The sequence below is a fragment of the Megalops cyprinoides genome, chromosome 7 (assembly GCF_013368585.1).
Source record: "Megalops cyprinoides isolate fMegCyp1 chromosome 7, fMegCyp1.pri, whole genome shotgun sequence".
Lineage (NCBI taxonomy): Eukaryota > Metazoa > Chordata > Actinopteri > Elopiformes > Megalopidae > Megalops > Megalops cyprinoides.
In genome coordinates this window covers 37,872,374-37,895,776 of record NC_050589.1, presented here as the reverse complement: position 1 = coordinate 37,895,776, position 23,403 = coordinate 37,872,374, and the positions used below count along the sequence as shown (strand labels likewise).

At 43.1% G+C, this 23,403-nt stretch overlaps 1 protein-coding gene across 1 annotated transcript in view; it reads left to right on the top strand.

The window, feature by feature from the left end:
* huwe1 (HECT, UBA and WWE domain containing E3 ubiquitin protein ligase 1) overlaps positions 1-23,403 on the top strand; it is a 61,877-nt gene that overhangs the window by 7,469 nt on the left and 31,005 nt on the right. Inside the window, exons 2-27 of the mRNA XM_036533951.1 lie at positions 9,651-9,720; positions 10,834-10,932; positions 11,342-11,548; positions 11,664-11,816; positions 11,928-11,990; positions 12,144-12,221; positions 12,450-12,497; positions 12,809-12,977; positions 13,325-13,425; positions 14,292-14,442; positions 14,641-14,768; positions 14,881-15,021; positions 15,176-15,284; positions 16,753-16,860; positions 17,093-17,194; positions 17,399-17,479; positions 18,462-18,568; positions 18,647-18,824; positions 19,033-19,124; positions 19,229-19,428; positions 20,014-20,071; positions 20,336-20,512; positions 20,687-20,932; positions 21,104-21,237; positions 21,412-21,524; positions 23,198-23,389. Of these exons, the coding sequence (XP_036389844.1) occupies positions 9,676-9,720; positions 10,834-10,932; positions 11,342-11,548; positions 11,664-11,816; positions 11,928-11,990; positions 12,144-12,221; positions 12,450-12,497; positions 12,809-12,977; positions 13,325-13,425; positions 14,292-14,442; positions 14,641-14,768; positions 14,881-15,021; positions 15,176-15,284; positions 16,753-16,860; positions 17,093-17,194; positions 17,399-17,479; positions 18,462-18,568; positions 18,647-18,824; positions 19,033-19,124; positions 19,229-19,428; positions 20,014-20,071; positions 20,336-20,512; positions 20,687-20,932; positions 21,104-21,237; positions 21,412-21,524; positions 23,198-23,389 (3,280 nt within the window). The 5' untranslated portion in view covers positions 9,651-9,675. The remainder of the gene's footprint in view (positions 1-9,650; positions 9,721-10,833; positions 10,933-11,341; positions 11,549-11,663; positions 11,817-11,927; positions 11,991-12,143; positions 12,222-12,449; positions 12,498-12,808; positions 12,978-13,324; positions 13,426-14,291; positions 14,443-14,640; positions 14,769-14,880; positions 15,022-15,175; positions 15,285-16,752; positions 16,861-17,092; positions 17,195-17,398; positions 17,480-18,461; positions 18,569-18,646; positions 18,825-19,032; positions 19,125-19,228; positions 19,429-20,013; positions 20,072-20,335; positions 20,513-20,686; positions 20,933-21,103; positions 21,238-21,411; positions 21,525-23,197; positions 23,390-23,403) is intronic.

Here is a 23,403-nt window from a genome sequence, read left to right as displayed (position 1 = left end):
AACTCCTGGCTCTTTGGCATCGCGGTCAAAACTGCTGTTTGGTATCCCATAGACCCGGGGTCGTGGCCGTGTGGGGTGACTGCTCTCGCCCTTCGCTACAGTAAACTTGACACATTGAAATTTGAAACATATGGATACTAAACATACATTTGACATGCTATTGATGTGAATTTAAGTTGCCTTTGATCCAAAATGTGAGCTTTGGATATTGACATTTGATACATGTATATACAAAAAGTAGCTTAATTCAGCTGGTTAATGTGAGTGTTTTGATACGTTATGTGAATAAGTGTGAGTAATATAACACATGAGTAGCTCTCTGCCACTTTCATTTTTTCAAAGTAGCTCTCAGATGAAAAAAGGTTGGAGACCCCTGGTCTATGTCCATGTCTATCTTTCCTTATTACATAGATGCATATATTGAACATAGCTAGCAAGTTGCTGTTCATTCACTTCCTTGGAATGAAAGAATGCATGTTACACATGCTACTGAAATTTAATATAAATTAACTGCATGTCTTTAAAGAGTAAAGAGAGAATATTTATAGATTAATATATAAAAAGAATAAATGTATATGTAGGAATATATGAAGAATATTGTGTGTATATATAAAACTATAGCCAAAAGTGTAGACATTTCACCATTTCACTTGGAGTTGCAATTAATAACTTTTGTTCATAATTATCTGAGCCCTAATACCATCATAAGGTAGCTCTCAATGAGTGGCAGCATCCACTGGATGAATGAATGTGAAAACATGGCAAAATTTGCCAGGAGTAGACCAGGCAGGTCTTGAGGATGCTGATGGAGTTTGTGTAGTCAGATGTTTTGCATGAATTGCTGGTGAATTCACAGGTGGAATAGGGCAGCAGAGTGTATGAGAATTACGGTAGTTTGAGGCTTTGCAAAAAGGCACCTTGAATTAGTGTGGTAAATTCTATTATCTCTTGAGGGGAAATTAATGAATTTCCAAATTGTTGTGGAATGGAGAACCTGATGGTCCACTGTGTCAGAAATGATGAGGCCCAGTAGGATAAACCACGGAACAGTTTGTGGCAGGACTTTGACAGACAGGAGTCTATGGATTGTCCAGGTGTAACTCTGGGGTTGAAGGGGTATCAAAATAAAAACATGGATTTGTCCAATTGTTATGGGTTGTTGTGGATGTTCTTATAATCATTATTACCTTTGTTGTCATAATTTAAAAGTATATCTGTTGTAGTGTTGCTAGTCGTGGATGGATTTAAAACATGTTTATTATTACCGTTGATGGTTGGCTGTTGCTCACAGCCGCCTATGTCGTAGTGGTAATTCAGTGATCACCGTAAGTGCATGCATACTCTCCAAGACGAAAATAAAACCGGCCAAAGACACGATATAAAACTGTGTATGTGAGCCATTATTAACAGACAGACCGTATGCAGTACGAACTCAAAAGTTAGCAATTGCAAGCTTCTAAAAGTGTGTGTCTCGCTTCCAAACAGGCGCATTACACACACGCACAGAAATATGCCGACACACTCCGTGACACGGTAGGCCCGTTAGGGGCATGATTCAGCGGGATGTTGCGAACGCTAGCTCAAAACGGTACGGTCTCCCGTCAAAGCCTTCCAACGGCGGTGTAATAAGAATGAATCCGGAAAACGGCTCTTAACTCTCAGCGCAGATGATTTGTAACGGCAGATCGGATCAGACTGGTGCTCGTCAAGTTGTATTTGTGTGGTCTGTGCTGGGTGACGGAGGGGAGGAGTGTTAAGGGTGGCGGTGAGGCCTACACTGAAGCCGGGGGCTCGATCGGTGCGCAGCGCAGGGAGAAGAGCAGCTACAGGGGCGAAAATATCAGGTTACGCTGCTGTGTGACTTAGCCGCTCACGCAAGAAAAAAGCAGTCGATAGCTTAACAGCATCCGGCTGTTTTAGTATGGAGTTAACAGCTTGCTAACCACCACGTTATCTACGAAGTAAAAATGAAATCATTGCTGTTTTTGTGGCTAGGTGGCTATCACTCTATAGCAACGCTGCTGGGTGAGACTTAAGTCGTATGTTGGCATTATCACCGCCCGCTACAGCTCTACAAGCGAATAGTTAGCTTGTTAGCTATTCATTTAGTTATTAATTTAATGAGCAGGCTGGCTTTAGCAATCGTTTCACCCCTGAAAAGGTAAGGGATATGCAACATTGTTTGGTGGTGTGGAGTCGGTGAGTGTTCCGTTTTAACTTGCTAGCATTTTCAGTGTTTTTCTCTGTCACTGTAGCTAGCTGGCCCGTGTGCTCAAACTGCAAACTGCTGCTTGTATCGTGTGTTACCATTTAGATTGTGTGTTGTGTGTTTTTCTAGCCATATTATTTGAATACGTTGATGAACGGGATGTTGTGGATTGTCTGAGTTTAATGTTACAGCACCTATTAACATTAGCTACAGCTCCTATGCGAGGAAAGACGGGTGAGCATTTCGACTACGAATTATGGGTCAGCGCTTTGGACTGTGCGTCAGTATGTTCGGTGTCGATTCTCAGCGCTTTCATGTCGCAACCGCGCTTTGCTTTATCAAGGCGCCTGTGTTTTTTCCTACGTGCCTCTCCATTTGTATGATTTCTTCATGTATTGTACAGTGTGTGCAATCAGGATTTATTTCATTGTGACACCATGTTGAATGCCTTTCGTACAGACCTGGAGTTTCAGTAGTTCGAGTTTCCAGTCATATTCGTGAGTCTGTGCCCGGAACCGTAAGAGTGGACAAAGCAATAGGCCAGGATTTGAAAATAACTGAAAAATGTGGCAGTGGTGAGGAGGAAGGGTGTTGCAGGGACTGGGGTAGAATGTGGGAGGGTGATTGGATCCCCCTGTCATACAGATCTTATTGATTTTAGTTTACTCCCCCAACCTCACACACACACACACACATTTAACATATTCATTATTTTTTGTTGTTCTCATCTTTCTCTTTCCATTGTCCTTTTTTCCACCCACAACCATCAGTTCTCAGTGCAGACTGCTGTTTAATTTCATTAAGTAGCTCTGAGTCTTGAGTGTCTCTGTGGAGCAGAGAGGGACTTATCGGGCTGCTTCTTTGTATGTTAATGTGTGGTGGTGAGGGGCAGAGTCAGGAGTGTGTGTGCATCTGTGCAAGGTTGTAAATATGCGCTGCAGTGAACATGTATGTGCCAGTTTCAGTGCAATGTTTACATGAACTCAGTCCCTGGTCCTTGTGTACTCTTATAAAACATTGCCCTCTAGGTGTAGGAGGCTAGATGAAGTCTTAAGACTGCTGAAAATGAAGTGTGGGGCTGTGGATGGTTTTTACAGCATGTACCCTGAAGTTATTTTTGTGAAACTGGTTTTACAGTAACTTCTGTGTTAAGGTGATACCTGTCATTTCCCATCAATGTGGAGAGTCAGCCACACAGTGGCCCACTGACACACTGTAATTACTTTCAGAAACCTGCTGGCTTCATTGGTAAACATCAATGTGTGCCTGATGTTTTTCACTTCCAGACGAGGTGTTATGTTCATATTGCTTGTTCACAGGACCATTTAATGCACAGAGCACATAAGTACCGCCTCTTGTGATGAAATACTTTTTTTCTATTTGCTACTTTATGCTCTCTAGTCTCAGTGATGAAGCTGTTTTTGCTGCAGCAGTGTAGCTGATGGTCTCATTGCAAACAGTGACGTGATCGCTCAGTGAAAACCCTTTGTGAAAGAGTTAAGCCGTTGTCCATGTGTTCATATGTGAAAAGGTCCGGAGAATCAGATCCGGAACTTGGCCAGAATTGCCCTTTCACACATGTAGCACACAGCAGGAGATTGTCCGTGACAGATGGGTTCTCACCTACAGGAAATACTCCGGTTTGGTTTAGGTGAGGGGCGGCGCCTGGGTAGAGCGTGCAGGAGACAGGACATGACGCAAAAAGTACGCTGCAGAAATTGCAGTGGCTGTATTCGAAACCGCCTACTGCATACTGTGTACTGCGTACTACACAAGTATATACTGTATACTGCATGCTATTTTTCGGTGTAGTACCCACTATGCGACCATTAATAATTACATTTGTAGTATGTTACATTGTTCCTTGAAATCATTGCGAGTTTAGAAATGTCCAGATTTCCTTGTGTTATTTTCCAGTTAGGAGCCACTTGCATTCTCACCAGTGAAAAGTATTGACATGTTCATGAAAAGCATTCGTGAGTTGAAGTGTTTTCAATTGTTTTCTTTTCAATGTCTTACCTTTCAGTGGTACGGGCACATAATGTGGCACAGAGGAGGAGAAGGCAAACATAGCTATTGTACTTTTGGGAAGCCTATTAAATCGCATACAGCCATCCAAATGGTGCTACCGGTACACATAATTTATTATTAATTATACATTTATTATAACAGGAAGGTAAGTTTTTGTTGTTCGCTATGTAATGTTAGGTCACCAGTTCACCTATCTCACTATACCTATCACTATTACTTAGCTACAGCTTAGCTAGCTACTAACCAGATAATAAACTACTAACCAATGTTATTAATCATCATAAGAGACAGGTTTTGGCAGTATAGCTATAGCTAACTTCTCTTTAACGATCATTGGACTCAAAATAGCATGTATTTGGGCATATCCGCAATGTCAACGAAACAGCGGAAAGCTATATACAGGCACGCAGAAAAGAGTACGAAGCAGATGTTTGTATTCTTCCGGTTTCGCGCCAGTCGCATGATAGAAAGATGGAAACGTCAACATGCCCACTCACTCGCAGTGAATTCTCCGGAACATGACCTGCTCTATTCACGCATGGGTTCACTCCGACATGAGACAGACTTTGTACTAGAGAGCTGGCAGAACGAAGTCCATCTCACGTCTGGTCCGACTGATTCGGACATTTGCGTTCTCATATACAGCTCCTCCGGATAAGGGGCGTATACGTTCCAGCTTTCAGTGCATGTCTGAAAGGGGCTTTAGTTTACACAGCACGCACATCATGATCTCTGCTTTTTTTACAATAGGTACAATTTAAATATTTTTTGCTGTTTTGAAGAATCTAAAATGTAAGTTTTGATTTGTTTATAATGCATTTTTGCTCACTGCATAATTCCATTTGTGATATTTTGCAGTTTTGATGGCTTTAGTATCATTCTAAAATAATAGAGAGAAGAGTGAAACTAAAGAAACATGTGTCCATGCATTTGACTGGTACTGTACTGTAAGATAAAATTTGCATGTAAAATTGAGTAATCTGAATGCAGGTGTATTTCTGATTTGCAGTGGCACCCATACATTAGGGTAGGGCTGGGCGGTATAGCTGTTGTGATATTAGGTCTGTACTGAAAAATTCGAAACTTCATTCATTGAATTGGCATTTGATTGAGAAATTAAGCTTTCAATTATTAGGATGGGTGCTCAGTTTCTCAGTTTTAAGGTTATTGCTACTGTAATACAAGAAATTTAAATGTTAAAGCGGCCTACTCTTTATTATCATTTATCATAAACAATTTTGCCAATAAACTGTGGGGTGCCAAGTGTAACAGACCTTTTTTCGTACACAGAATACCTTCTGTGCTCTGAAACGCATAAATTCATTATGAAACCATGTAACACAGTAACACATTTTGTCCATGAAAAACTCAAACATGTTAGCATTGTGTCCACGAAATATTGAAGAGAGCACATACTTTCGTGCACAAAAAACAAAACGGATGATTCCTGTCTACGATGTCCTAGGCCAGCATTTATGCTTTTGTGGCACGAAATGCAGAATGTGCTATACTATCATCATTCCGTGCCATGGAATGTTCATTTTGTCCACTTAACTGTTTTGCTGTATTACTAAAAGTATGATGTGCACGAAAGGGATTTAGCACAATATATTCCGTGACTCCAGTTACAGAAGGCATTCCGTCCATGAAAGCAAAGGCTGCTTGAACTTTTGTAGACGTCAGTGTTTTGTTTAAGTGCAAAATTAATTATGTTCATAGTAGGCCTGCACGATATGAGGAAAATCTGTGAGGTACGATAACATTGTTCAATATTGCGATGATGATATTACTTGCGATAAATAAATATTGAAGCGTGCATATTAGCTATACAGTTCCTATGTCTTTCTGCTTTAATAGGTAGGCTACATTGCTAACATAGACCCCAAACATTGAATATCCTATGCCCATTGAATAAAGAAATGAAATAAAGTATTTCAAACATGCTTTTATTGAACACATTGCACATGAATTCCCAACCAATTAAATAGAACATTAATTTAAATAAGACATAACTATAAGAAAGTAAAGTTTAATTTTCCCTGCTCCCTTTAAAATATTTTCTTCTAAGCCAGACGTGCCCACATTCTTTCCTATGAAGGGCCAAAAATGAATGTTGAAGTTAGGTGAAATTACATTACATCAAATTGTATTATGTTTTATAGAAAATTAACATTCTAAATCTAAAATAAAATTTCAGATAAAAACACTACTCTTTAATCTGCTTAACAGTAATTTTATTAATTTGCAGAGATGATGTCAAAAACATAAAACATCCACATGCTTCTTTTTGGGAGCATAAACATATTTAAAAGGAAAGACACCTTTCTGACAGAAAGTGCATGCAACTCAAGGTGCTTTAGAAAATTAAGTTGAAACGTATTGACGAAAATGAGCTTTCCATTCACAGGGTCACTCGGAACGATTTGGTCATTTCGTTTTATAGTAACGTTGGCGAACTAATAACACTAAGAACAGGTTATTGGTTGCAAATGCAACAGAATCCGCTAACCCAGGCTGCCAGGTTTGGCATAATTATTTTGCCTAATTGGTAGTGATTTCGCACTGACTTGTGTGACTGAAATGGCAATAGTTTGGTTTCCTTACTGAGATTGTGTCAACTTAACAAAATAAGACATGCATTTTAGCCATCAATTTCAGCATTCGTTCCTGTGCAGAAATGGCCACGGTTTGTTTCCACAAGTAAGGAAACACCTGGCAGAGTGGTGTTTCAGTGCTTTTTCCAAAGCGAACCCAGTCGGGAATCAGTTTTGAAAGCTTGTAACACAGTTTCTGCTTTTTATTTGACGTCACTTGCAATCAGACTGGCAACCCTGTCGTAAAGGCCGACTGTAGTTTATCACAAAGACACGCTTCTTTAGTGCATTTTATTTCCTATTCAACCAGCGCTCGCTACACTCCTGCCCCTTTCCGCTCATTGGGGGAAAGAGATGTGTCATTTTACCCGGAAGAACGTGGCGGAGAGAGCGCACAGCTCATGGTGGGCCAAAACAAAGGGAGCCCCAAATTGGGCGGCCCTATGATAGGTCAAATGTTCGCATGCTGAGTGTGAATGCATGGCGCGTGTAAATAAAATGCTTTTTCTTACTCATTGCGTTTCAGGCAGTCTTTTGCGATGTGTTTATTGCGCATGTTCATATCATGGTGACAATGAAAATACGATTTATCGGTTTTAGCGCAATAACATCTATCCCTGGTATGTGGCATTAGGTTTCTTCCTGTATTGTTTTCCCTTTAGTCATGACTGATGCGGGAGAACATCTCCAAAGTTCAGTGAAATGCTTCCGGGGCAGAAAAATATCACTTGTATCTATATGTTGGTTAACTTACCTATTAGCTTTGAAAAACTTTGTAGCCATGTGATTCTATCTACCACATGGAAGCAGCATAGTGCTGTTGCTGCGATATCAACATTGAATAGATACTAGCAGTGGCGGTGGGTGAGCTGGAAATGGGAAGGCCGAACACTACTTTTAAATCTGTTATTACTTTCAACCTGTTCCCCTTTATCCTCCTTGATTAACAATAAAACAGTTAATTCGCAGAATCACGATTATTTTGGTCAATGATGATTATTTAACATGATTACTCATTGACTTTGGAAACATCATGCATTGATTGAACTTTTAAAAAAAAAAAACTTGTCTTTTTAACCTAAACTTATTTTTTATGCTATGTAGCACGCATGTCACATTACATGGATTGTTATTAGGGCTGCCCCCTAATAGTCCACCAAACCATTAGTCAATGAGAAGAGTCTTCGTTGACCAAGTTTTCATTGGTTGGTTAGTCACAGAAAAAAAACCTTCGTGACCGATCCGAGTCTTTTGCACGGTTGTACTTGACAGCTGCTCTTTTTATTGTTTCACACAAATGTCACTGCCTGCCTTAAAGTCACGCATTGTGGTTAAGGAGCAGGAGTCGTAACCAAAAGGTTGCTGGTTCGATCCCGAGAGAGAGAGAGAGAGAGAGAATTTTTTTCTCCCCCCATTGTTTCATTCATGGTGGTTACGTTGTAAAATACAAATACACAATGACATTAGGTCTGACAATATGAGTACCATTATATGATACGATTATTTCGCAGGTATTTTTTTATGTTAAATCGCTGTTTCCTCAAAGCTAAAATTAGCTAGAATTTCTCCAATATAGTGTTCTAATCGCACCGGTTTTAACATACGCACTAAATGGCTAATCACACCGGTGTGACCATACACGCGAAAGGGTTAACAGTGGATTTTCTTGAACTATATATACACATTTCAATAATGCGGCACACTAATCGTTTTATCTCGATTATCTTGTTTTCATAATCATTGGAAGCCAAAATTGTAATTGAAAATAAAATTTGATTAATCACCCAGCCTTACTAGAAGTTGGGTTCCGGTTGGGTTGGTGGATGCACGAACACTCCAGCTCAAGTTGGGTTTGAGTGTCATTTTAGGCTAAATTTCTTATTTTATGTATTCACATAAAATAATGAGTTAAAATAGGTCTGATTCAGTTAAGTTTAGTTAAGTTCAGTTAAATGGTTTAGTAATATAATAGCATATAATTTCAGTTCATGCCTTCGTGATCCATGTCATTTTGGGGCAGACACAAAAGTTGAGTGTCATTAGTGCAGCGGGTAAGCAAAATGTGTCCCAAGGCAATGAAATGAAAGCTATTACCAGGACAGCTAATGTAAATTGTTGGTGTGGAAGTTTGATCCAGCTGATATTGTTAGCTAACTTGGTGAGCCCCAGAATGATTAAGTAAGGGCAGGTTTTACTGGCGTTCACCCGTCTTTTTCCTGTTGAGCAGCCAACAGTTTTAATGCGGATATTGTATTTACAAGTGGATGACTTGTTTTCATAGGACTCTGTGTGTGTGTGTGTGTGTGTGTGTGTGTATATATATATATATATATATATATATATATATATATATATATATATATATTCATGTACATACGTACACATACACACAGCCAACATATACATTCTATTGGCTCGGGCTTGGTTTTAGTTCAGGCTTTCTTTTCTGTGGTGCTGGTTGATCACGGGCTTAAAAGTCATACCCAGTTTCTTTTTTAACTCATTTTCCATTCATACCTGTGTTTAGCATCTATGTGTGTGTGTGATTACTTTGTGTGTTGCATTTTGCATAAATGTCCTTGGTGTTCTGTTGAATTATCCTAGTTTTAACAATGTTGTTTAGGTCAGATTGGCATACTGTTTTTTCATATGGCTGCATTTAAGAACACCCATGTTTATGATCTGTCCTTAGCTTCATCACTACCGGAAGTGTGTAACAGCACCACAGCAGACTAAGGGGAGGAAAAACACTTTCATTTTCACACTGCAGACTTTTTATATCGTCATGTAACACACTGTTGTCTTTTTCTTTGTAGGAGCAGAAATTAGAAACTAGTGACAATGAAAGTCGACAGAAGCAAGTTAAAGAAGACCCCCACAGAAGCGGTACGTTTTAGAAGATATTTCTGTCTGTATCTGTCTGTTTCAAGGGCCTTTCACATTGAGGCTAGCTACTGGTCAGGAAGTAGTCAAGCAACTGGAGAGCTGTGTGAACCTGGTCTCTTCAGCTTTTATACTGATTTGTCTCGATAGAGCTGAAACAAAGTGATAAAAGCTTGCTGCAGCAATTGTAAAATCAAGCTTTTTGCTCCGCCAACGTGGTTTACTAACCCCCAGACTACTCTGATACTTCACCAGACCAGCGCAGCTCAATATCCATGGTTCAGTGCACTTTGTGCTTCCCTGCTGCACTGCGAACCAGGCCAAGATGGATGAGATGGGTTTGTTTGTGAAGGAAATGACCCAGTACTGACTTGGTGCTATTGTGTTCTAATAAACAAAATGCATGTGTATTACCACAACAAGTACACTGCCCATTTGAAGGAGACACGTCAGCCCCATTTCGAATACCTGAGTTGGAAGCCTGCCAGCCCAAGTTCATCCATAGACGGTACAAAAGTGGGCTGGCAGGCTTCTTCTTAGAGGGCAGAGGTCACTGATCACATGCACAAGGTACTGTGCATTATTAAACTAAGCCATTCCTAATGGCCATCCTCAGTACTGGCTTTTGCCAGAGCTGCCTCCTGCGACTCCTGTCGCTGACATTTGGAATTCTGCCTCTTAACCTTGAGCTGTGCCTTGCAGCTTGGGCTTATTAGGGTACAGTTTGTTGCCTCCCGCACAACTTTACATGGTACATTTACAAGGTAAATTTAATGTAGTTGTGATTGTCCATATCTGGAACTGTGTAACGCAAGGGATTTTGAAGTGGTTCTATATGGTGGGCCACCAAACCATATTTTTTAAAACCTGACCAAAATCGTCCACTGGTACGTAAGGCGTGTTGTGGTGCTGTTGCTGTGTGAGCCCTCCCTCACATCGCTGCTCCCAGACTGCAAGACTGATTGTGGTGCAGCAGCTCCTGTCTGGGGCGTACATGTGTGCATGTGTATGTGAGAGAAAGATGTGAGTGTGTATGTACCGGTCTCCTAGTCCACTGCCTGCAGGACTGTGATTTTAGTGTTGCAGGTGTCTCTCATGCCCCCTTTCCCCCCTCAGCCCACTGACTGCAGGACTCTGATTGAGAAGCTGAAAGGATGCAGTGATGAGCAGCTGCTGCTGGAGCTCCAGCACATCAAGACCTGGAACATTGGCAAGGTGAGTGACTGAGGGCGCTGTCACAGCACATGTTGAGCTGGTAATGGTCATGTGGATGCAGTGTGTAGCGTGAGAAATGTGTTTGCTGTTTGTTTATGGCATAACCTCATACCTGAAGCAAATTGCTGATCTTCACAATGTCTGTTAATGTGGGCTGTTGCCAAGGCATTGTAGGTATCACGGACAAAAAAAAGTCTACTTTGCAAAATTTCGCAAGGACTGTAAAGTTTGAATATTAAATTTCTAGTTCAGATGTCGGAGCATCACTGCATACATACTGGCTGTCACGTGGGACACATCACAGGATCTCTTCAGGAGATGCAGAGTTGATGTAGCAGCTAATTCCTATGTCGGTATGCTTGTGTGTAATCGATCATCCTTTGGTGTCCATCTCCCACTTTTGCGGCAGTGTGAGCTTTACCATTGGGTGGATCTGCTGGACCGGTTCGATGGCATCCTCTGTGATGCTGGACAGACTGTGGAGGGCATGTCGTGGCTGCTGGTGTGTGACCAGCCAGACAACAGTCAACTCAAAGCTCTGCTGCTGGCTGTGCTCAACTTCACAGCCCTGCTGATCGAGTATAGCTTCTCCAGACACCTCTACAGCTCTATAGAGGTATGTACCATGCTGCTATGGCACTGCTCCTGTACACTGTGACAGTGAATTTAAGGTGTATAATGGGTTAAAGGGGGTGGCACCAGTGACAGCTTTTTCCCTCTTCTGCCTACAGCACCTGACCACACTGCTGGCATCATGTGACATGCAGGTGGTACTTGCAGTTTTGAATCTGCTGTATGTCTTCAGCAAGAGGTCCAATTACATCACCAGGCTGGGCTCTGACAAGAGAGCTCCACTGCTGGCCCGTCTGCAGCACCTAGCAGAGGTGCGTGGTTTTGAGTATGTGTGTGTGTGTGTGTGTGTGTGTGTGTGTGTGTATTTTTTTGTTTCTAATTGTATCAGACCAATGTAATATTGCTCCTCTCCTTTTCTGTAGAGCTGGGGAGGGAAGGAGAATGGTTTTGGTTTGGCTGAGTGCTGCAGGGACCTACCTATGGTGGTGAGATTTTTTTGTTGTTACCTTTTATATTACAGGAGCCAGTGCCTGTGGCATCATAATTACTGTACTGTTGTTTTATAACCCTGTCAGTTTTGACACTCATTTTTTTCTTTGCTGCTAACCCCCCCACCCCCCCCCCCCCACCGAGAGCAGAAGTACCCTCCCAGTGCCACTACACTACACTTTGAATTCTATGCTGAGCCAGCCTCTGACATCAAAGTGGAGAGAAAGGTACGCAGTTGCTCCCATTAGTATTATTCAGTTCCGTAATACCGTATCTGTATCGCAGCTATGTAGAAAGGAGAGCACAGGACTCATTGAGTGTGTGGGGACCCGCGCTGATATGATTACCAGTCTGTGATCTGTCTGGTCTGTTTGTGCAGTGAGTGGAATTGCAAGCAGAAAGTCATGTTTTATCTTATCTCTCTCCCTTGATCTGTCTGTCTCTCTCTTTCACAGACAAGCAGCAACACACTACACTACATTCACATAGAACAGCTAGACAAGGTAACTTCCATACTATTATTTTTATTATTGTAGGGATTGTTATTATTAGATATTTTTTCCATTATTGCCATTAAACTGAGGCCACTGTGCGTGATTGTTGTCCCTGTGTGTGCGTGTGTGCGTGTGTGCGTGCGTGCGTGCGTGCGTGCGTGCGTGCGTGTGCTGAATTATAGCTACTTTTGTGAACCTAATTCAGCTACTTTTGTATTGAATGGCTGAGGAGAGGGCAGGCTGATCTTAGATCAGTGGAAATGGGAAGCAGGTCTCTCTTGTGTGTGACAAAGTATAACACAGTGTGTCCCTCTTGCCAGATCTCAGAGAGCCCATCAGAGATCATGGAGTCTCTGACCAACATGTACAGCATCCCCAAGGATAAGCAGACGTTGCTGTTCACACACATCCGCCTGGCACATGGCTTCTCCACCCACAGGAAGAGGTTGCAGGCTGTACAGGCCCGCCTGCATGCCATTTCTATACTGGGTGAGTCAGCCCTGCACTCATTTTGATTGGAGACATTGTGACCAACGAATATCATGTAAATGCCCTTGCCCCAAGAGGCTTTGTGTGTCAGTTGGTGGAACTTGGGGCAGAGCTTGGAACGTATCCACTGGGAAATTTCCCATTTTTTCTGCATGTTACCCTCTATTTTATAAACATCACGTTCATGTAGGGGTGTTTTTGAATACTTGGTAAGGAGAACAGTAAATCCAGCTACGTTTGGGTATAAACGTGTCTAGCACCCTGTTATTTCTTGAGCCTCTGAATCGCTCAGGTGGCAACACTAGTGTTTGTGAAATGTTGTGTGACTGTGTTGTTTTTGTGGACAGTGTATTCCAACGCACTCCAGGAGACGGCCAACAGTATCCTGTACAATGGATTGATTGAAGAGCTGGTGGATGTTCTGCAGATCACAGACAAACAGCTGGTGGTGAGTGTGGTGACCTGAGCCTAGCTTTGGATGCTGCTCTATAATTGCAAAAGCTTCCACTCAACTTCTACCAAGTAGTTTTGCTGCTGTTGAATATTATTGCATAGAGAAAAGTCATACTGTACACAGATTTATCCTGGAGAATTAAAAAAGGGTCATATTCAGCCACACCTGTAAATTATCTTTTAAATGAAATGTACAGATCTGCACTAGCATTCTGCTTTTAGGAAGTTTGATGGAAGCCTCTAGAACTATGCAGAGGTTTCCTGTTTCCCTGGGGTATAGAGGCACACATTGAAGGCACATTTGCTATGGCTGGAAATTAACGTTGGGGTCAGATGTAATCTTTGTCGTCGTCATTTTTTCTCTCTACCTTTCTCTTCTTTTTTCTGACATTCTTTTTAAATGCTTGTTGTGCATCATATGTTGTAGTCAAGATGTTATACATCTTTACAACCTTTTAAATGGGGAAAAAAAATTCTGGGACTCAATATTTCAAGCTAAAACTGAGCTGAAGTTCAGACTTTTGAGGCTTGATTACAGTCTGTTTTAGAAAAGTATCGTTTTCCTTTAGGAGTCCTGTTGCTGGTGGGTCTCAGTTGAAATTGCACAGCATGAAAAATAATAAAGTTTAGACACAAATAAGACTACCTGATGGTCAAATAGTTCACAGAAATGTAATGAGTTCCCGGTTCTTAAGACAGGACGTAAATAGTCAGTCATGAAGTGAATAAATGGGTCTGTATTTAACACTGTAAAGCTATAACATTAATCCAGAACCCTGAACCTAGAACTGTAGATATTCTCTGGAGCCAGAATGTCTCCTTTGCTTCATTTTGTGTAGTAATAAATTTCCTCTCTTTCAGGACATCAAGGCGGCCTCGTTGCGCACTTTGACCTCTATAGTTCACCTGGAGCGAACGCCCAAACTGTCCAACATCATCGACTGCACTGGCACAGCCTCCTACCATGGCTTCCTGCCTGTGCTGGTGCGCAACTGCATACAGGCCATGATTGGTAAGTGTGAGTGTGTGGCTCTGCGTGTGTCTGCGTGTGCGTGCATGTGTGTGTATCCTTGTCAGCACATGATTCTGTGTGGCTTCAGGAAGTGCTGTGTGAGTGGGTGCAAGGCCCCTGCTCTATGCAGGCATTCAGCCACTCTGTGTGATATTGAGCTCACATGTAAAATTTTCTCTCCTGTCCTGCCTGTCTCAGACCCCATGATGGACCCCTATCCCCACCAGTTTGCCACAGCCCTCTTCTCCTTCCTGTATCACCTTGCCAGCTATGATGCCGGGGGCGAGGCCCTTGTCTCCTGCGGAATGATGGAAGCCCTACTCAAGGTTCACCTCCCGCTTCTGTTGCACTGTTCTGTAGTGATCTACTTCATGCAGTGGGCCATTATTACCCCAGCACTGCATGCTCAATGCTCTTGTATCCCCCTCTCAACCCCAGGTGATAAAGTTTCTGGGAGATGAACAGGACCAGATCACCTTTGTGACGCGAGCGGTCAGAGTGGTCGACCTCATCACCAACCTGGACATGGCTGCCTTCCAGTCCCACAGCGGACTGTCCATATTCATCTGCAGGCTGGAGGTACATGGGCTCAAGCACTGCCCTCCTCTCACCTCCTGTGTTATCTCACTCTGTTCTGACTCACTCTACCACTTCTGTTATCTCTTTCTTCTTCCTTGCTTTCCCCCTTCTCCTTTTCCTCCTCTTCTCCCTCTTTCCCTCTCTCTGTGAACAGCACGAGGTCGACCTGTCCAGGAAAGAGTGTCCTTTTGTCATCAAGCCAAAGACCCAGAGGCCCGGAGCTGCCACTGAGACCGAGGACATGGACACAGACATGACAGAGGGTCAGTCTAACTCTCTCCCTTGTGTAGATACATTTTAGAGAAGCGCATGCATACATATATTGTTGGTCACTTTGATTTTTAAAAATATTGCTATATGTGTCCCTAAGGAGAGTATCAGCTTTCATGGGGGGAGTTGGTTCTCCAGCCTGTTAATATTTTTATTACTATGTCGATTGATTCTCTGTGATAATCATGCTAGCTCTTTTTGTGAGTTAGAAATTATATTAAATTGTATTAAATTATGTTTTTAATATTACAAATGCACACATCAGTACATTACAAATCCATTATGGCACATCACAAGAAATGTAAATTCTACGGAACTCATTCCAAATGACCCTGTTGAACTCCTTATGTTACAAACATAAGCAAATTTTTATTTCTGTGTGGAAAAAGGGTGCTGTTCAGTAAAGAACTTTTCATTGAATAACATAGGTTTTAACACTTTGTTATGTATAAACTCAAAATGAAGTGATGAAATTGGTTGTGAAAGGAATAGCTAGTGTAACCTGTGTGGGTGTTGTGAGTGTGTGGAAAAATAAACAAACAAACCCAAAAAGTATCATGAGACAGACCTCCCAGTGCATGGTAGCAGAAGTGATCTTGCCGACTCTTGGGATCTTTCAGTCCGGCACTGTCATCTGGGTTCCCACAGTCCCCTGAGCCACAGACTCTGAGTTATGATATTACATATCTTCAATATTGTCAATGTGTTTGACAAAGTATAGCATGAGGGACTAATAACAGTAGGAATTAATGTAAGTTATGTTAAAGTGCGTTATAAATTGGCTTCAGTGCAGAATACAAAGAGTAATAGTACAGTGTTCATCCGAGTATGGAGCTGAAGGAAGTGGAGTCCCTCAGGGATTGATGTTGGGACCTCTGTTGTTGCTTGTATACACAAAGGACTTTGATAGGAACTTTAGAAAGAAAGGTTGCTGATGACACTAAACTGGGAAATGAAACAAACTTTGGAAGCTCCAGGAGTAATTTAAGATCTTAAATCAAAGGAGGTTACAGATCAAATGTGGTTCATTTTAATGTTATGCAATGCCTTTGTCCATACCTGGGTACCACAGAATAGAAGGACATTGAAGCATTTGAAAATGGAGATCAGCTCCTAGACATTTTCAGCTATCAAACACAGGTTATGGAGAGAAACTTGACTCTTTAGTCTCAACAAGAACAACTATAGGAACAACTATAAATTTGATTTTCAAAAGGGATTTATAAAATGGACCATAGAAGCTCTTATGGTCATTGGTTAAAAAATAGGACCTTATACAAAACATGGGTTTTTGTCACCTGTTGGCTCCTCAGGTGGCATTGAACACTTGGTTACAATACTGCCTGTGAAGAAAAGTGGGGAATGAGTTGAAAATAGTGAAATGAAAATAGTTTTCTGGAGGAGTGATTTCTGAAGTAGCTGGGTGTATTACGGATGGTCGGATTTGTGTCATTACTGCAGTGTCTGATGTTGCCATGGAGAGCAGCCCAGGTCCCTCAACTTCTGCTGAACCCAGAACAGACGTTGACAGCCGAGCACAGAGCAGCACTGCTTACACACCTAGAGCAGGTAAATATACAGCTGCATGTACACACTGTCACCCACATCGTGTACATGTCTTAGTGGATGAACGTGCTCACTTGATATCCATGCACTGTTCTGTTAACACACTCAGGCTCACCTGAGTGTAGTAATCAGTGTGTCCCATCTGTTGCATAGGGACTGTGTGACATTGTCAGTATGTCCACTTGGACTGTGGTGTCAGTTGCATCATCATTGTGTGGTGTGAATGTCTTCCCAGGAGTGCAGTGTATTCCCCAGCGGGCAGCTCTGTTGAAGTCCATGCTTAACTTCCTGAAGAAAGCCATTCAGGACCCTGCCTTCTCTGACGCCATTCGCCACGGTGAGTCACCTGACCACAGTCTGTAAGACCTTAATGTTAGCTGTCTGTGAAGACATAAACATATGGTTACGCAACTATAAAACAGACATGTGTGAAGGCTTTAGAGTAAATCACTATTTCTTTGTCCTACTGTTTTGAATGATAGATTTGGGGTTTGCTTGTGTTCCGTGACTAAATTATTCTGCCCTCTGCCCCCTCTTCCAGTAATGGATGGATCCTTGCCTACCTCACTCAAACACATCATCAGTAATGCAGAGTACTATGGCCCCTCTCTCTTCCTGCTGGGTGAGTACTCATGGCAGTGCTGAGTTTGGCCATGGAAGAAGTGCTGACCTGTGTGCCACTCCAAAACTATGTGCCATGAGCATGTGAAGTCTAGGTTATTATGTGTGTGTGTGTAGATTGCATCTATGCACTGATTTAATCTCTTTAAAAAGTGCAGCTGTTTGCATTGGTTTCACACTCCAAAGCACCCATACTTAGACCATACAGGTACTTCATCCAAGGCTGCGTCTGTGCTTCACGTGATGCCACATAAGTACATGCGTGCTGGTGGAAGTGAAGGGTGTCATTTGTGGCAAATGAGGAAAAACTGAGAAAAACAGGCCACGCTTAGGTTTCAGATGCAAAGGAATCCTTGTTTTTCTGACCAGCCTGAAGGGTACATTCATATACCCTTGGCAGAAGAGAGAAATTAAGGGAAAGATACTCAATCTTGATGGGGACACCCACAGCCATATGACTTTGTGACATTTTGGGCAAGTGATAGAAATGCTGTTTAGGATGCGGCTCAGATCCAATGGCAATACACCATTCAGTAAAGTGGTTTATGACAGTAGAAGTAGTTCATTAATCAGGGCTTCATACACAGAATGAAACATCAGCTCTTAAATGGATCTTAAAATTAATCTCCTGAAATTAAACATATTGCACCTAAACAGCTGCCAGTTATGGTTCTGTTGCTACTTGAGAATTAACATTTCAGACGCTGTGTAGATTTAAATTGTCATCTTGTTTCTCTTTATTAGAAACTAGGACAAGTCGCAATTTTGAAATAAAAAATCTTACTTGTGCATTAATATTACTCATACCCATTGTTTTGCGTGTGGATGCTAGTACACACATGCATTCATGTGAAATTTATGCCTGCAAGGAGTGTAAATAAAATCTTAGAATGTATTGACTTATTGCATGCTACTCCTTTTTGTCTCTTCCCCTTTCCTTCTCCTTCCCCTCTCCCTCCACTCTTACCCCCTCTCTCTTGCAGCAACGGAGGTGGTGACAGTGTTTGTGTTCCAGGAGCCGTCTCTCCTCTCCTCCTTGCAGGATAATGGTCTGACTGACGTCATGCTACATGCCCTGCTCATCAAAGATGTGAGTCTGTCCCTCCCTCCTGCTCCGTTTTTGGTCTGCCACCCTCTCCTCAATCTCTAACAGTTCTTTTGTCTTCAGGTTCCTGCCACCCGAGAGGTGTTGGGTTCTCTCCCGAATGTGTTCAGTGCTCTGTGCCTGAACGCTCGAGGCCTGCACTCCTTTGTCCAGTGTCAGCCCTTTGAGCGCCTCTTCAAGGTGCTGCTGTCACCGGACTACCTGCCCGCCATGCGCCGCCGCCGCAGCTCAGACCCACTGGGTGAGAGACACTTCTCTCTCTCTCTCTCTCTCTCTCTCTCTCTCGCTCTCTCTTTGAGAGACACTTATCTCTCTCTATGTCTTTCTCTCTCCCTCTCCCTTTGTCTTTTTACCTTTGTGTGTGTGTGTGTGTGTGTGCGCGCGCGCGTGCGCCTCTGTGAAAATCTGCCTGAGAGTAAGAATGTAACTTTGTGCTGTGTACGTTATAGGAGACACTGCATCTAACCTGGGCAGTGCAGTGGATGAGCTGATGAGGCACCAGCCCACCCTGAAGACTGATGCCACCACAGCCATTATCAAGGTGAGGAGGACAGGGTCAGGGACAGAGTCAGCCGTAATGCATATGGCAGTTTGCTTTTACGCTGAGCTCATGTGAGTCCCTCCCCCTCTGCACCCCCTTTGTAGCTGCTGGAGGAGATCTGTAATCTGGGTCGGGCAGCAGAATACATCTGTCAGAAACCGTCCATTCAGAAAGCGGATGGATCAGTATCAGCACCTCCAGCCCGGTCCAGCCATGCCGCTGAGGAAGCCTCCAGTGAGGACGAGGAGGAGGAGGAGGCCCTGCACTCCTTCACCCAGCAGGGGGAGCCAGAGAGCAACAGGCAGTCAGTTTCCTTTGACCACACTACTGGTGTTGCACAGTGACCACAAATGCTGAAAAGTGGAAAGCGTGAAAGAACTGAATTGATCTTCGTTAGATTTAGAAACTGAAAATGTGTGTGCATGTGTCTGTGTGTGTGTGCGTGCGCGTGCGCGCAGGCGCATTCACATGCTGTTTTTGTAGAGCAAGGATTTTGCTTCCAGTTCCTGGAGGGCCTCTTCATAGCCATAAAGGCCTGATTTGTGTTATTTATTTATTTATTTACATTTTTATGAAAGATAAAGATTTCAAAACTGCACACATGCCCTACACTGAAAAGTCATTTTGTGTTGTATGTTTTAGGAAATACGCAGGTTTTAATTGGATACAGTAAATGAAAGGATTGGACCACTTTCTTGTAGAGTAGTTTGTTGGAACAAAAAGGCATTTACAAACATGAATTTTTAAAGCCCTTTGTCTGCATCAGAGGGAGTTGGTCTTTGTGTGGCTTGTTTTTATATGAGGAAGGTGGCACGTACATGACACATCATTATGAGAGTTCTGAGTTGTGTTGGGTGGTGAGAGCTCTCTGTGTTTTGGGTTTTTGCAGAGTTGTTGGCACAGAGGAGAGGATTCCCATCCCTTTGATGGACTACATCTTGAATGTGGTGAGTATGGTCACGCCTGCGCTCTCTAAGAACTGGACCTTCAGCATGCTGCCATGACTGATAGGAAGCACTATTTATCAACCTGCTTACAGTTCAAATGGCAAGCAGAGAAACAAAATATGTTAATGAACTGTCTTGCTACAAGTGAAATATATTTTTAGCATTTGAAATAAGCACATACACTTACAGATTGGTGTTGATTGAGCTCTGTGTTCCAATAGTGTTTAAACCTGTCCCCCCCACCTCTTAACATATGTCCTGCAGATGAAGTTTGTGGAGTCCATTCTTAGTAATAACACCACAGATGACCACTGCCAGGAATTTGTGACTCAGAAGGGCCTCCTGCCACTGGTGTCCATCCTGGGCCTGCCCAACCTGCCTATTGACTTCCCCACCTCTGCTGCTTGCCAGGCTGTGGCTGGAGTCTGCAAGTCCATACTGGTGAGACTGGGAGCACTATAGCCAGGAGCGACACCTGCGCAGTGCTGTCTCTGCTCACTCTCCATGACATTTTTGCCTGTGCTGCAGTTATGGAATACACCGTCGTAATGAGCGGTAGGTGGTATTGGGTTGATGTGTCACAGTTTCTATGTGAAGTGTTTTGCATGTTCACAGACCCTGTCTCACGAGCCCAAAGTGCTACAGGAGGGCCTGTGCCAGCTGGACCTGATCCTGACGGCTCTGGAGCCCCTCCACCGGCCCATCGAGGCTCCTGGCGGCTCTGTGCTGCTGCGGGAGCTGGCCACTGCCAGCCACGTGACAGACGCCACCCTGTCGGCCCGCGCCACGCCCCTGTTACATGCCCTCACTGCCGCACACGCCTACATCATGATGTTTGTCCACACCTGCCGAGTGGGACAGGTGGGGCTTGGGGGAGAGGAGTCTCTGCTGTATATGTGTGACAATATGTGTGTGACTGTGTATGTAGCAGCGTGTGTGCAAATATATATTTGGCAGTGTGTGCTGCTTGTTATGGTGTGTCTGAGCATATATGTGATGGTGCTCTCTCTCACTCTTTCTCTCCCCTTGTAGAGTGAGATAAGGGTGATCTCAGTGAATCAGTGGGGCTCCCAGCTGGGCCTCACAGTGCTGAACAAACTGAGCCAGCTGTACTGCTCTCTGGTGTGGGAGAGCACAGTGCTGCTGTCCCTCTGCACGCCCAACAGGTCAGCATTCATCAGCCATCTCTGCTGCATTTCTTTGACATTGTAACTTACCTCTTGCGCTTTACTTTTCCCATGTAGAAGTTTTTAGTCAAATTTGTTAAAGTGCAGTAAGTGCTGGATGGGAGTGTGTTTTTATCTGTCGGTTAAAAGGGCCTCTCTCCCTGTTCCCCCTAGCCTGCCCCAGGGCTGCGAGTTTGGCCAGGCTGACATGCAGAAACTGGTGCCCAAAGAGGAGAGGCCAGCGGGCAGCACTGCAGCCCCTGCAGCCCCAGGGGTCAGGAGGACCGGTAAGAGGTCACATCCACTGGCCTGCACACACTGACTGCAGGTCTTCCTTAGTGCTGGAGGGAAGAGAGAGAGGCTGTTGAATCATTAGAACTCTACTAATGTGGGTCTGTCACCAGGTGGTGACAGAGTAAGAAAACTTGTGTGGGTCTGCTCTGTTCAAGCAGGGGGAGGTTTGAATGCTTATAATAATGATAATAATTAGGGCTGGGCGGTATAGCTGTACCGTATAACGTATAGCTATTTTTAGCGCAATAACAGCTATCCCCGGTATGCGCCGTTAGGTTTCTTCCCGTATTGTTTTCGCTTTTGTCATACCTGATGCGGGAGCACACCTCCAGGTTTCCGAGGCCATGTGAAATGCTTCTGGGGGAAAAAACGCCACTCGTATCCAGTGACGGCAGGTGAACTGGAAACAGGGGAAGCCCGAACACTACTTTGAAATCTGTCATTACTTTTATCCTGTTCCCCTTTATCCCCCTTGATTAACAATAAAACAAATAATTCACAGAGTAAGCGACACAAATTGCGTAATTAGAATAAATGATTATGCTCGCGAAACAGCGCAGATTGTCTGTAGTTTGTGTGTTTGAGAAAGCTACAGCGTGAGATTGTTGTCATTTATTGATTTAAATTATGTTAAATGCTCATGGCACATCACAGCTTTTGTGAGGTCTGTGTTCTAAACGTTATTGTTCATTGCACTCAACCTAACCTAAAAGTTTATTCTCAGTTATTTAAATCGATTTAACTAAATTTAGCTCTGTTTTGTAATTTCAGTTTTGTAACACAAGAAAGCTATAATGTGAATCATATAAAAAAAAGCTTTGGGATTACTTGCCGCTTAATTATTCAAACTGCCATCCTTGTTAATTAAACAATCTCATGCTGTACCTTTCACAACAGCACACAAATTTCAGACAATCTGCGGTTTTTCGTGAGCATAATCATTTATTCTAATTGGTGTCAGTTATTCTGTGAATTATTTGTTTTGTTAATCAAGGACGATAAAGGGGAACAGGTTGAAAGTAATGATGGATTTAAAGGTAGTGTTTGGGCTTCCCCTGTTTCCAGCTCACCCGCCGCCACTGCTCGTATCTATTCAATGTTGATATCGCAGCAACAGCACTATGCTGCTTCCATGTGGTAGATAGAAACACATGGCTACAAAGACAGAGTGAAAACATATGCTATGTGTTTTTCAAAGCTAATAGATAAGTTAACCAACATATAGATATGAGTAAAAATTTTTCTGACCTGGAAGCATTTCATTGAACTTTGGAGGTGTGCTCCCGCATCAGGCATGACTAAAGCGAAAACAATACGGGAAGAAACCTACCATACCGGGGATAGCTGTTATTGCCCTAAAAATAGCTATACGATATACCGGTACAGTTATACCGCTCAGCCCTAATAATATTATTATTATTATTATTATTATTATTAATAATGATGATGATAATGATAATGATAATAATAATTTCATTATATGGTTTGTTCCCAGATAAGATACTATGGCAGAAAATGGGATTTTGATGTCGTTCTTGTACTTTTCCCGCTGTCACATACACTGACTACGCACTTGTAGGTGTAGGAGCATGTCTTTCCTAAAGGCAGTCTTGAGCATGTGTATTCTCTGCTGTGATTGATGTCACATGAACTCTTCCCCCCCCAGCGGAACTGGACAGCGATGGTGTGGGAGGGGTGGACGCTTCAGCACAGGGGCTGCTGGAGGGGATGGGGCTGGATGGCGACGCCCTGGCCCCCATGGAGACGGATGAGCCCACAGCCTCCGACCCCAAAGTAAAGCCCAAACTCACCCCGGCCATGGCCGCCCGCATCAAACAGATCAAACCGCTGCTCTCAGGTCAGTGCCGCGTG